Source organism: Mirounga leonina, unplaced genomic scaffold, assembly GCF_011800145.1.
Source record: "Mirounga leonina isolate KUSES-001 unplaced genomic scaffold, KU_Mleo_1.0 Mir_95, whole genome shotgun sequence".
Taxonomy (NCBI): Eukaryota; Metazoa; Chordata; class Mammalia; order Carnivora; family Phocidae; genus Mirounga; species Mirounga leonina.
This window is the reverse complement of record NW_023270865.1, coordinates 13010552-13025537: the sequence shown is the minus strand read 5'-3', so window position 1 is coordinate 13025537 and position 14986 is coordinate 13010552. Positions and strand designations below refer to the sequence as shown.

General features: G+C 45.9%; 1 protein-coding gene across 1 annotated transcript in view; it reads left to right on the top strand.

Moving 5' to 3' along the window:
- The first annotated feature begins 559 nt into the window (after positions 1–559).
- Positions 560–14986, top strand: part of RETREG1 (reticulophagy regulator 1) — a 127277-nt gene continuing 112850 nt past the window's right edge. The window contains exon 1 of the mRNA XM_034998858.1: positions 560–888. Coding sequence (XP_034854749.1) covers positions 575–888 — 314 coding nt within the window. The 5' untranslated portion in view covers positions 560–574. The remainder of the gene's footprint in view (positions 889–14986) is intronic.

Sequence of the window (14986 nt, the reverse complement as noted above, 5' to 3'; positions counted from 1 at the left end):
CCCGCTAACTCTGCCCACAGGTCGGGGGGGGGAGCGCCCTCCCCCATCGCTGCGGCCTGACGCTCCTGAATGGACTCAAACGTTTTTGTTTTTGTTTTTGTTCCCTTCGTTTCTCAATCCAGCATTTACAGCATCACGTTACTTCCAGAGGACGAAAGACCTCTGCTGTGGTTGTACAGGCGGCCCCCGCCAGGGCGCGGGGGCTCAAACCCGCTGCCAGCGGAAGGGGCGTCTGGGCGAGCGGGGGCCCGAGCCCCCGAAAGTGAAGACGTGCGGGTGACTTGGCCGGGTTCCGGGCGCCGCCAGCGAGGGGGCGCGCGCTCCCCGGGACGCCGCCCAGCCCCTCGGCGCCCAGCGCCCCGCCCCTGCGCGGACTTGGCCGCACCCACTTCCCCCGGGAGGCGCCCCTGCCGCCGCCGCCGCCGCCGCCGCCGCCGCGGGGGCTGACGTCACAAGGCACCCGGCCGCCAGCGCCCCGCGGTGCGCGCCCCGCGCGGGGACCCGCCGCCCTCTCGGCGCCGACAGCGAGGCGCGCCGCGCGCGTGCCCGTCCCCGCCTGCAAGCGCGGCTGAAGATGGCGAGCCCCGCGCCTCCGGAGCACGCCGCCGAGGGATGCCCGGCGCCGGCGGTCGGGGAGCAGGCGCTGCGGCCGCCGCCGCCGCCCCGGGCCCCCCCCGAGGAGCAGGGGGAGGAAGCGCAGGAGAAAGGAGCGGTGGCGGCCAGCGCGGGGCGGCAGGTGGAGGAGGCCGCCGGCGGGGTGGCCGCCGCCGTGACCTGGCTGCTGGGGGAGCCCGTGCTGTGGTTGGGCTGCCGCGCGGACGAGCTCCTGAGCTGGAAGAGGCCGCTGCGCAGCCTGCTCGGCTTCGTCGCGGCCAACCTGCTATTCTGGTGAGAGCTCGGGGTGGGTGGGGACGCCCAGGAGGGCAGGTGACCTTGCGGCGCCCAGGAGCGGGCGGAGGGCTCGCCCCGGGCCCGGTGGGGGGGGTGCACCCTGAACCCCGCGGAGGAAGTGTCAGCCCTACCCCACTTTCTGGGCCACCTTTCTCGAACAGGTAGACGCACACTTCAACTTTCCTCCAGAAACACTTCCCAGTGAACGGTTGCTATCCTCCGTGTGCGTATACAGCCTGGCATGGGAGGTGGTCGGCTGATCCGCATGCACCTGTACTTACAGGTGTGCCCAGCGTGCTTGGAAACTTTGGCTTTTGATTTCGAAAACTCACAGGCCTTGACCTGCTTCCCCAAATCATGCCAGTGCAAACGTACTTGTACTTGTATTCGCTCTTTCACCCCGAGCAGACATCTGGACCACCTTAGGTACACGCTCAGGACTGCGCCGCCTTCATCAGCCACCTGAGATGGGCACTGAATGATTTGTTTTTCCATTCCCTGGAGGGTTAGGTTTACTGTCTTTACTCCCTGGTTTCTCACCAGGAGGCAAACAGGTGGATTATGTACATCGCCCCGCTGCCCGCCCCCCCTCCCAGATGTGTGCACAGTGTGATAAACAGTCATACTTTCAGGTGAAGTACAAGATAGAATCTACAGGAATGTTCTCTGAAAAGCCCCTGATCAACAGGTTTGTCTCTCCAAAAAGCTTCCTCACCAGTAAGGGCAGGGAAAGTGGCTCCTTCATTCAAGGACGTGCCCTGTCATCTGTTAGGAGTCTGATGGAGGGTAAAGAAAAGCTTCTTTTTTGCAACTGTGTCCTCATAATAAGCATGATCCCCACAGTGCAGAATAAGCAGGGGTTCAGCAGGAGATACCTTGTTACAGGACATGGACTTATTAACCATAAAGTTAGGAAGTAAGAAAGTACGCAAAACTTGCTATACAGCTTGCTATTTTCTAGGCTACCTGGAGCAACTTGAAAATTTTTCTGCTGATCTGTGCTAGTCTTGATTTCTCTTTAAAAGTGAGCTGTATCTTGTCAGTGTCGCTGAATGTGAATTTATTTTGGATATTTTAGCTGTATGTGTTTCTAGTGTTTATTCCAAATTTCTTTATCCTGTTCTGAAGTTATGTGAGCCCTCAGATAAGGAGGATATATTGCATTGTACTAGATCAAGCCACAGTACAATAATCTTAGGACTGTTTTTTCCTCATTTTACCAGTGAGGGACATGTTTTTAGAATTCTCTTAATTTTAAATTGTGTTTACTTGAAAAACAGTTAATAGCCTCAGAGTTCAAACGTTTAAAGGTAAAAAAATGATACACATTTCGGAGATCTCTTTCCCATGCCTGTCTCTGGCCATGCGGTCTTCTCCCAGAGACAACCAATGTCACCAGTTTCCTCTGTATTGTTCCAGACTGTGCATATTTTTAAAAATAGGCAATATTCTATGCAAATTGTAGGATACTATTTGGGTTATTCCTCTTCTTGTATGTCTTGGCGATCACTTCCTTGATCTTTTTCAGTTGCATAGAATTCCATCATAAGGATGTCAAAAATTATTTAACCTTTCTCCTACTGATGGACTAAGATATTTTCTAAACTTCTGCTATTTGAGTGTTCTAGCTAATGGCCTTGGACATGCATTATTTTTGCATATATGAAAGCATTTCTGTAGGATAGTTTCCCAGAAGTGGAATTACTGGGTCCAAGAGAATGTGCATGTGTAATTTTTTTTAAGATTTATTTATTTGAGAGACAGATGGAGCGCATGTGAGCAGGGGGAGGGGCAGAGGAGAGGGGGAGAGAAAATCCCCAAGCAGGCTCCCCACTGAGCAGGGAGCCTTCATCCCAAGCTCAATCCTAAGACCCTGAGATCATGACCTGAGCTGAAATCAAGAGTTGGGTGTTTAACCGCCCCTGTGCACATGTTATTTTGATGGATATCATTATAGAATTTCCTTGGCGGTCTATAAATTTATACTCCAGCCAGCAATGTGTATGACTGCCTGTTTCTCTATTCCCTTGCCAACAGTGTTTTACCAGACTTTTTGACCTTGCATTATCAGGTAGGTGAAAAGAGCATCCCAATTTGGTTTTAATTTATAGTTCTCTGGGTTGGGGCATTTTTTCTTAAGTTCAAGAGCCACTATAATTTTCTTTGCATTATCTATTTATAAATAACTTTGTCGATGTTTTTAGTTGTGCCATTGGGCTTTTTCCCTGTTGATTTGTAGGAACTCTTTTTATATTAACAACTTTAGCCTAATTTCTGTCATGTAAATTACAAACATTTTTTCTGTGATGTATTTTTAATAACATCCATTAAAGAAGGATTTTTGCATAAAATAATTGAAAGGCATATTTGGTATTATTTTGGAGTGATGTCTTCCATCCATTTTTTTAAACTCTTTTCTTTTTTTTTTAAAGTAAGCTCTGTGCCCAATGTACGGCTTGAACTCATGACCCTGAGATCAAGAGTCACACGCTCTACTGACTGAACCAGCAGAGCGCCCCCATACATTTTTTTTTTTTTAATGAGTCTGATGGAGAGGCAAACAATGGCCAGGCATTCAGTCCAGCTATAACTTTCTGCTTATCTGTTTTATTTCTTCTCCTCTTTGCAGTATCTACATTCCATGCATGTATTTTCTTTGACAAAAGGATAAGAGTCCTGCTTTTAAAATTCTGAAATACTTACTAGTTGTAATTTCTGATCCATTTATTAATTTCATTAAAATTTTGGTGTTTTATCCCCCTCTCTTGCTTTTGGGGTTAAAATGATTTTCAAGGTCATCATTTTCTTTAAATAATGTGCTTCTTATCAAGTGATCTTAAATTATGTGACACTCTAGCATTCTCTGTCCCAGGGACTCTAAAACTGTATTTTTTTAATGAGAAAAAATGATCAATGTTAAAAATATAAGGAACCCAAATCTTGTCTCAAGCAAAAGTGATGATGATTTATCTTTAATTGGTGTTACTGCATTTTTGTGGAAATTAACTTTTTAAACCTTTTTTGAATGATTTAGTACCTGATCCCAGCAGTAGCTTTCAAGACTTTGAGTTGGGGTTCAAAAGCTCTAACATTTTTCACCTGTCCTTTATCAGCAAGATTTTAGTGTTGTGCATAGAAGCACAAAATCTGAGACACAGCCATAACAAATGGGTATAACATAAGGCCGCATGAAGCAGGTGTGGTGGAAGAAACAGAGAAAGCATCATTCATTTCATGGAGTTTTGGGGGCGTGACAGCATAGTGGCTGGAAGAGATCGTGGGGTCTTCCTAAGGTGATTGTGCTTGAACAAGACCTGGGTGGACAGGACGATTTGGGTAGATCTAATATAAGGTCAACAGCATTCCAGCCCTAAGACATTGTTCTTAATATTTTGACCAATATACTGAACAGGTGCAGTCAGATAGTGGTTGGTAGAGAAAAATAGGAAGAGGAGACTGGCTAGGTGTTTTGGACACATAGTTGGGGACAGTGTGGTCGCCTTGAATGTCAGACCATGTGTTTGGACTTTTTTTTTTATAGGCAGTGGGGACAAAAAAATGTCAGTGTCCATGAATCTTTTAATGGGTAAGTAAATTGTGGTACATGCATTCCTACCATAAAATACTGTATCACAGTGAAGGGCACCTGGGTGGCTCAGTTGGTTGGGTGTCTGCCTTCGGCTCAGATCACGATCTCAGGGTCCTGGGATTGAGCCTGGTGTGCGGTTCCCTGCTCCGTGGGGAGTCTGCTTCTCCCTCTCTCTCTGCCCCTCCCCCAGCTCGTGCTCTCTCTCTCTCTCTCTCAAATAAATAAAATCTTTAAAAAAATACTATATCACAGTGAAAATAAACTGCAGCTATAGGCAACAATGAATTGTACAAACAGATGAATTTTACAAATGTAACTTTGGGCAAAACACACAATATGTGTAGAATGATCCAGTTTTTTAAAAGTTTTCGAACACATTAAACGGTATCAATTAGGGCTATAGACATGGGAGATTAGAAAGACTTCTTTTTTATTTTTTTTTAAGAGAGGGCGAGAAAGGTGGGGGAGGGGCAGAAGGAGAGGGAGAGAGAGAATCCTAAGCAGGCTCTACGTTCAGTGTAGAGCCCCACATGGGCCTCGATCATGACCTGAGCCAAAATCAAGAGTCAGACGCTTAACTGACTGAGCCACCCAGGCACCCCTAGAAAGACATTCTTATCCCTAAAATCAAGAAAGTGTTTATCTCTGGGAGGAGTGAGAAGGTATGACCACAGAGAGGCACATAGAAAGTTCTGGGGTGTAGGCAGTGTTCTGTTTTTTGGCTCTGGTGATAGTTACATGACATTCAAGTTCTGATTATTTTAAAACTCTGTGTCTGTCTGTATGTGTTCTTATCTATGATATATTTTATGAAGAATGCTGGAATACTAAATAATACTAAAAAAATGGCATTCACTCATAGCTCCAAGGAATTTGATAAAACACAGACCACAGATAGTGCCTGTCTCAAGTAGCAGGATTTCCACAACCTGAAATAGATTGAGCAATGGCCCAATAGTCTTAGGGCTGTGTCTTTTTCATCTTACCAACAAAGAACATGTTTTTAAAATTCTTTTTCTTATTTTTAAATTTTACTTATTTTAAGAAATCGCTAATACCGCCTCACAGTTCAAAAGTTTAAAAGTACAAAAGGGTAAACAGCTTGAAGAACTCTTTCCCACGCCTGTCCCTGGCTACCCAGTTTCCTTTCAGATGCAATCAGGGACACCACTTTTAAGCACAACATAAAATAGGATGGACCCAATGAAGCAGAAAACACCATTTATTTTTGTTTTTAAGGGATTAACTTGCAGTATACTGAAAATAAAATGCACACACTTCAAGTGTACAGCCAAATATATGCTCTTGTATAACCATACAGCAATCAAGATCTAGAACACTCCATCACTCCACAAGATTTCTTCGAGTCCCTTACCTGTCAGTACTCACCTCCGGGGATCAATCTGCTTTACATCACTATAGATTAGATCTGTCTTCCCTAAAGTTTCATATAAGTGATACCATATTAATATGATGTCTTTTGTGTCTGGCTTTGTTTACTCAGCATAAAGTTTTGAGATTCATCCCTGTTGTGTATATCCATGGTTTGTTCCTTTTTATTGTTACCTAGTACACCGTTTAAGGGATATGCCACAGTTTGTTTATCCATTTGCTAGATGATGTTCATTTGGCTGCTTTTCAGGGTTGGCCATTATGAATAAAACTATTAAAAACTTCAGGCACAGATCTTTGTGTGAAATGTCTGTTTATGGTGAGAGAGAAGTGGCAAGCTCGGACCTGTGTTTTGTCTGGCCACGTGGCCGTTGTCTCAGATAGGCAAGCAATGGAGACAAATGCCCCTCTTCTTAGTCTCCTTGCTGGTCAGAGTACTGACATCGAATGCCTTATGATACAGCCACCCTCTCGGGTCAGATTGCCCCCCGCAGCCTAGAAAGCCACTCTGGTGTGATTTAGTTTTGAACCTGCAGTTAGAGACCATGGCCTACAGAACAGTCTTAGCATAGGCTGTTTCCTTCAGGGCATATAGCGTTGCACGATGACATTCCCCACCATTTGTGTAAATAATAAAACTGCAAGAAAGTGGTTGGCTTGAGGTGACTACACAAGGGTGTACCTGAAGAGACCCGTGGGACTCTGCCTTCTGGGCATCTGTGCCGTCTGCCATGCCCAGGACCCACCGGGAGTCCTTGCTGCACCGTCCTCAAGAGCTGGTTTGGAAGGTTGCAAAGTCCAACTCTCACTTGGTTTCAAGAGCCCCCACCATACTGCCACTGATGGGTTCTTCCAGCTTGCATTGGAATAGTGGCCCTCAGAGAGTGGTCTCTGACCAGCACGGTCAAGGGCACCACCTGGGCACTTGTTAGAGACAAAGATCATGGGCTCCACTCCACCACGCCTACTGTACCGAGATCCCTGGAGGTGGGACCAAAGCATCTGAATTTTCTCCAGCTCCCTGGGTAACTCAATACACACACAAGTTTAAGAACCACTGCATTTGATCACACTTTCTGGGATCACAAACCCAGTTCTCCATAAGGCAGCATTTTCATTGGTGACAACGAAATAGTAAATATTTTCCTACAATGAGTTAAGCCCACCTCTTGATTATCTTGGCAGCTGCCCAAGATCCACACCCCCTTTCTAGGACAATCCTTTGTTTCAAGATGCATTTTCTTCTTGCTCCTGCTGCATCCTTTTCCCCCAGTTGAGAACTCCTGGGCTTCTTCCCTCACTGTTTTCCAGACTCTTCCGGACTTGCTTCAGTTTATCTGTATTCCTCCTGAATGCAGCATTCCTTAGATGGTCTCACCAGTGTGTACTCTCCCCCCTCCTCCTGGACAGCATTCACATAGCCTGAAATAGAATTTTACTCTAATTGAAAGTAACTCCCTTTGACAGACGCTATTATTGACAGTTGTTAGACTCTTATTTTATATATATACTTAAAGCCATACATATATATATATATATATAACTATACAATTATAGTTTGTCAAGCTATACTAAAATTACTAAGGACATTCATATTCAGCACCTTATTTAAATCTTACAGCAACTCAGTAAAGCAGTTATTCCCTTTTTACACAAGAGGAAACTGAGGCTTGTAGGAGTTCAATCAAATTATCAAAGGATGACATTGACCTGTACCATTCAATAGAATATGTGCAGTGATGGAAATAGTCTACATTTGTACTATCTGGTATGGTAGCCTCTTGTGGCTGTTGAGCATGTGAAATGTGGCTAGTCTGACGCAGGAACTGTATTTTAAATTTTATTTAAAGTTAAATTTAAATAGCCACATGTGGCTAGTGGCTACCAGATTGAGTAGCACAGTGCTAGACCATAGTCACAGGGCTGGGTCATGAAGCCATGCCCTCTCTCCACAAATTTAGTGTTGTTTTGTTGTTTTGTTTTACTGTGTCACTCTAAAGAGAAGATAGATTATGGCAGCCAATGATTAGGGCTTACATTTTGCAGCATTATAGAATTATACTTAATGATTTCAGCATAGTGCAAAAATAATTATGTTGGAAGAATGTTGCTTCTGCATTAGGAAGGATTTTTTTTTTAGCTTGATAGCTAGTCTAGTCCATGTTCTTCACCTTATCTCTGCTCCAACTGGGCAGTCAGCAGCTGCAGATGAGCGTCTGCTCCAGGCCCACGTGGTGCTGGGCCTAGAGGGTATACCAGAAGCCCCAGGTCTGTCCTTGGCTCTGAGGGCTTACGCTCTGGTTTATGAGGCATGGCTGGTTCAGCGAACTGATTGAAACAGTACGCCACAATTCTAAATTGTATGCCACAGTCCCTAGAGCCTTACAATTTTGGAATAGTGGAGATCAGGAGGGCTGGAATAGTTAATGAAAGCTCTGTGTGAATTAACAATCGTATAGACCTAAAAGAGAAGATATAATTGTAAAAGCAAGATTAACAATGAGGGACAAACCCAGGAATAAATGCGGGTAAGAGCCAGATTTTGTCAGCATGGGGAGACTCACCTGCCTCATGCTGAGGGTACATTCTGGAGAGCGTGGAATAGAAGTTATTATTCTTGGATGCCTGGAACCAGCATGGGATCTGAAACACTGTAAGATATTCAAAAGGTTTGGTGAACTGAGCTGGACTAGAGGATATTCCCCCCGCCTGAATAGGGTGGGGCTAGTTAAGAAAAGTCTTGCGAAACAGAAAGGCTACAGTTCACTGAAAATAGTTATGGACTTTTTTGTATTCAGCATTTAGCAGACATTTCTTGAGCAGTGGTCTCATGTGCCTATTATTAGACACAGTGTCTCTTTCATGAGTTCCCATGTAAAGCTGTTCTCTCAGACCTCAGTATCTTAGCACCAGGAACTTCTGGTTGAGGACCTAAAAGACAGGGTTGTTTTTACCAGATTAATTCTCATTCTAGAAACCCATCAGGTTTTCCTCTCTAATAACTACAAAGCTCTTCTTTAGTGATTTTGCACAATTTTGATTATGTTATTTGGATAATAACTTTACCTCAGCTTCTTTTTCCTACTTTTTTTTTCATTTTATCCTGTTGGGCATGACTGTTTTTAAATTGCTGGATGGATTCAAATGAGTACAAATAAATGAGGTGTATCATTATTACTAGCTGCTGGGAGGGAATACAGTGATGACAAAGACATTCTGATTCCTGGTGATAGAAACAGATTAGTAAGCAAATAATTCTAATGCAAGGCTATGCTGTGCACACTAAATTATCACACATGGGCCAGGAAGAAGCAATAGAATTTCCTTAGATAACAGACAAGAGCCTATGGGGACTGGGCAGGAGACAAGACGATCAGTATGTGAAGAGTCAAAGAGAGCTAATACATATTGAGTAGCGGTTTATGTACTAGGTACTCAGTTAATTCATGGAAGCTTGAACAGTAGCACTCATACATAACTCGCTTCTACAGATGGATGAAGAGACAGAAAAGGAGGAGGGGAGGGGGAGAGTTGTTTTATGTGCTCCAGAGAATATCCAGAGGTGAGGTTGAAAAGAGAAACGTTGGGGCCAATTTATGAAGGGGTTACCATTGGGCTGTGCAAAGGAATTTGGACTACATCAACACAGCAGTTTCCATCTATCACCCAATATAAATAGCATTGTGTTAGACCCTTCCTTCTGAAGCCTCCATTCAGGAAAATTCAACAAATATTTATTGAGTGTCTACCAATGTTGTTTTAGGTGCTAGAGATGTAACAGTGGACACAAAATGTGTATATAGGATCCCTTTTTTCATGGAGCTCGTATTCCAGTGGTGGAAATGGCAGAAGAAAGACAACAAACAAATACACAAAAGGCTAGAAGCAGCTGGATGCTCTGGAGGAAACAAGCCGGGACAGGAGACAGGGAGTGGCAAGGAGGTGCTACTTTGCTGAAGTGGTCATTGCTGGCATCTCAGGGAGTGACCTTGAACAGACACCTGAAGATCGAGCTGGGGAATGGTCCATGCAGCTCCCTCTGTGGTGGAATGTGCCAGAGGAAATGGTGTGTGCAGAGGCCCTGAGTGGAGGAGGCTTGGGTGTGAAGGGCATCGCGAGGAGCACAGCGCGGCTGCAGCTGGGTGAGCAAGGGGGAGGCACCGTTAGGTTAGCCCAGAAGCCCACGCAGCCGCTGTGCCAAATTCTGCTTTTTCGCTTTTTTCTCGCCCCCCCCCGCCCCGCCCCCGGATGAAGGAGGGGAGTGAGAGCCTGGGACCAGAGACCAGTTAGGAGCATCGCAGGAGCATGGGGGTGGTAAAGAGAGGCAGTGGGGGTGGGGAAGAGGAGATGGATTTGGGGGAGACTTGAGGTAAAATCGGGAGTGTCGAATGACTTGGGGGGTGGGAAGAAAGAGGTGGAGGGTCTACGAGGAGCCCCTCCTCTCTTTCTGCACTGCATTAACCAGGTGAGGGTCCCTGAGGTTCAGCAGGTTGGGGCCATGCGGAAGGAGGATGACCTGTCCAATCGTCAGGGAGGTTGAATTTGATGTGCCTGTGGGCCACCAAGTAGTTGTCCGAGTAAGTCCCTGCCGGGTTAGCTCCATGGGCTGATGTTCAGGGGACAGATGGTTGCAGTACAGACTTGGGTATCTGGGGGTGCAGGCGTGGGCGGTTGGGAAACGCCCAGGGGAGCACTGACTGGGTAACAAGAGGAGGGCCTGGAGGACAATGTTGAGGAAACTGTCGTTACCAAGGTGGGTGCCCCCAAAAAGCCCCCTTTGCAGGAGCGTTGGAGCATGGTGGGTCCCAGAGGGAGGTGCCAGGGAGAAGCCAGGTCAGCTAACTCTCTAGGGCGTCAGCAAGCATTCCACGTGCAAGTGCTCCTTCCTGGCCTTGGTGAGAGCAGTGTCTGCAAGGGCCTAGCAGAAGGGACGGATTCTCAGTTCCGTCCTCCCAGCCATGTCCTCCTGGCCACTTTGCGATTTGGCTAGCTCCCGACTTGGCCAAGATTCACGCTAATGCCTAGCTTTCACGCCCGTTGAGATAACCTATTTGAATGTCAGAAGGTGCGTTTTAAAGCTGTTCCTATTTGCCTTCCTATAGAGTCCTCCCCCTGTCCCCTCCATGCCATTCTCCAGGTGCTGTGAGACCTCTGGGTGGGTCCTCCAGAGGACACTGGGACCTGGGGGGCTGGCTACAACTTTCCCAGGAAGGAGGAGGATCTGTTGAAGGCATTGATGGACAGGGAGGCTGGCTACAGCTTTCCCGGGAAGGAGAGCAGGAAATCACACATGACTGGGGGGAAAACTCTCAGGTACATTGTTTTCTTGGCTTTATGTATGTTTAGCCATTTCTTCAGCAAATCCATTTTTATCAGGTTCCTGTATTTTCATCTTTGCCCTCATAGACCAATTTTTTTCAAGGTGCATTTTAATCTATATTATTTTAATAGTCAATATTTTGAGGGGCATTTCCCATTTGCTTAAAGAAGTGAGATCAAATGTGTCCATGGTATCCATATGTCATTACAGACATGCTTTTAGAAGCATAAAATGCTTCACTATCATCAAAGACTCTTCTGAAATGTTCTCTAGAGTGCTTTTTGTTCTCTGCAGATTTCCATGTATTTGGGAAGGAAATCTTCCTGTCTGGGAACGAAGGGGGTAGTACCTAAGTGAAACACATTGGGCCTGGTGTGGCCACTTGCATGGTCCAGGTAGAAGGAATCTTAGAACCAGGGAAAGAGCAGGAGCCACGCATGGGGCAGCCAGCTGACCGAACCTTTCCAGTGAAAGGTTAAGCAGAAAGCTCACTCTTGCTGTGACCACCCAGGTTCACTGGGTTTCTAGATAAGCTGATCTGGCTACTGTGTAACAAGGCAGGTTTCACGGGACAGATTTGGATGCACAGTGTTGTAGCCTTGCATGATTTCACTTCATGGTGCCTGCAGTGGTCATCGATTTTAACAGCGACCATTTACTGGACTCTGCTGGGCACTGGGTATAGTTACTGTCTTACTGAATTCTCCTTCCACCCAGCAAGGGATCATAGCCCCGTTTTGCAGGAGGGATACTGATGCTCAGGGCTTTTGAGTCGCTTGCCCCAAGATGCAGAGCTGCCATTCCAACCAGGCTTCTTGTATGTTCTTCCCTCAATAAACTAGACTCTCCTGCAAGGGGAGATTACTACATAAAATGAGGCAAGATTTTATACGGCTTATCCCGTCTGTCTTCTAGGACAAGTTAATTCTCAAATTAAAATATCAGCTGCCTCCCACATAGCTGGGTATGTCTGCTGTAGGGAAGGAAGTGAATTTCTTTTTCCCAGTAAAATTTCAGCACCTACCACGGCCTTCACCCACAGCTCCATTCTGCCACCTCGGTATTCCATTTTAGGCATTAATTACCCAAACTGGATGTGCATTGGTCCAAGATGCCAAATGGTCCAGCTTCATCCTATTTCGGGTCCCTTTTGGGCGGGCCCTTTAGACTCAGGGATGGCCCTTTCTCCACAGGTAAAATGTCAAGCAGACTCTTGCATGTTCTCAGATGGCTCCACCCCATGTACTTTGGGATGTGACATCTTGCTTGGTGTTTGGGACATGACGTCTTGTCTTTAAGGAGCACTCCGCCGCACCCTGGGTGGGGTGGGGCTGACACTGATGGCGGTGCCTTTATGGGAGGAGCACAAGAGGCAGTCGGGAGAGCCCAGATCATCCTGCTTCTCCCCTGGCTCGTGTGCAAAGCCATCATGCTCTGCAGCTGTTCGGGGCCCCAGGGCCCTCGTATTGGGAGTCCTCCCCCTGGGGCTTCCTGTTCATTTCAGTTGTGGCTCTGCCTGTCTTCCACGATGCCGGGCGCAATTTGAAGGTATTTTATTTTTCTGATTCTTAGAAACTTAGGAAACCTTTGTTGACTACCACCTGGGTCAAAGAAAAAACCCTACAGTGACAGAATATGTAGTAAATGATGTTGAGAATCCTACACATGAAATGCAATCACTGTCTCTCTTTATGTACACACAAACAGACTTTCTCTCTCTCTCAGATCAACTAATTCCACCCGACTTTTAATAAAAAACAGCTGTCTCTTGCCCTGCCTCTCCCCAGGTCTCAGTCCTGTTTTTCAAAGCAACTATTGTTATGTTTCTGCTTTTTAGGTCTGTTTTTAGGCTTTTCTAAATAATATCCTCAAAATGCCATTCCTTTTTTTTTTCTTTTTGACAATTATAAGCAATTTCTTGAAATTTTTTGAGGTGTAATTGATATATAATGTCAAACAATTGGTTTCGGGTAATCAACATAAAGATTTGATATTGGTATATAATGCAAAATGATCACCACAGTACGTCTAATTACTGTCACCAGACTTAGTTACAAGTTTATTTTTTTTAAACGCCATTTCTTGACTTAGCTATCAGAGATATTATTATTTCCCTCCCGCCCTGACCCACATATACACCCTTCCCTCCTCCAACCACTCTCATGATGTCATAATTTGGGGCTCAGTCACTGACTGCGTAAGCGTTGTTCATACAGGAGCTAAGGAGAATGCCCCATTTGCAGTTCCTTCCTGGTCTAACTTTATTTTGCTGTTACTCTTAGCATGTTTTTTCTATCTGATCATTTTAACTCTCCAACGTTTCTAGAAAACTCCCTTCGATAAAGGGCAAACATCAGGCTGACACTTCAGTCTCTCTCCTTTTTACCTTTCCCCTGGAGCCATTCCTGCTGGAGCGCCCACCCCCCTGTCCCAGTCTAGTCTCGTCCCTACTGTCCTCAGAGGACATCCACACCATCACCTTCTCGCCTGTGGTAGAGCCTCTGTTACTGGATCTATGATGAAAATGGGGTCAGGGGAAAGTTAGCAGCCTGAATGGGGGAGCTCCCATTTTTCCTTGAGAATTTTTATGGTAGCTTAAGATTTTCTTTTTTAAGATTTTATTTATTTATTTGATGGAGAATGGGAGAGAGCAGGAGAGCACAAGCAGGGGGAGCAGCAGAGGGAGAGGGAGAAGCAGGCTCCCCACTGAGCAGGGAGCCCAATGTGGGGCTCAATCTCAGGACCTGAGCTGAAGACAGATGCTTAACCAACTGAGCCACCCAGGTGCCCCAATTGTAGCTTAAGATTTTCTGATGTTAATTCGAGTTCATTTGTTTTTTTCTCTGTTACTAGACTCTTTCTCGGTGAACTCTTCATTATCCAGAGAGCACATTACCTAGCTTTGAGAGAGCACAAAGGAAACCCATGTTTTGAGAACTTGCATGCAGAAAACATCTTGATCCCAACCCTTCCAGTTGATTGCTAGTTTGGCTTGGTTTAGAGTTCTGGGTTGGGAATAATTTCTCCTTAAAGTTTGGAAGCATTGCCTGTCCCCGTCTGCTTGCTTGTGTCCAATGTTGCTTTTGAGCAGACGCATGCCTTTCCAAAGCCTCACCTCTTATAGATGATCTAGAGTTGGTCTGGCTTTTGATTTATGATTTCTGGTGTTTAGGTAAGCGGGGAACAGACCATGCTGCTGTGTTATTATTGTTCATGCTTTAGGTATTCCAGGCAAGCTTAAAGCAGTTCTTTTTGGCTTTTGTGCCTTAAGGACCCAGTATTTCCTTGCAGTATAAAAGGGGCATATGACTTTTGTAGTCTGTTCTCTAGGTGGATGGAGTTGAACACAGGGCTTCTATGTGCATCCCAAGGGTATTCACTCAGAAAACAGCATGAGTGCCCCCCCGCCCCCGCCAGAGTTGTTCAGGGAGTCTTTCCTGGCTGGATGCTGTAGGCTTTGCTGAGCTGAACCCTGGGGGGGGCTGGGTGTCAGGCCTGGCACATGGCCTGGCTTTGAGTGAACACAGAAGATCCTAAAAGACACTGCACCTAAACCAAACAAAAGGCAGAGAGAATTCATGCCTTGCCCTTGTCAGCACAGAGCTCAAAACAAGTATCTTAACCTGCCACAGACAGGAGGTGCTGAGTTGAGAAAGCATCAGTGCGATTTGCATTTTAGATTTGGATTGGAGCTTAACGCTACCTAGGTGCCAATTTCTGCTTGTCAGCTTCCAAAAAGCCACCCTGGCACTTTTGCTTGTGTTATGCTGGGCTATGTAGCACTGAAAGCAATG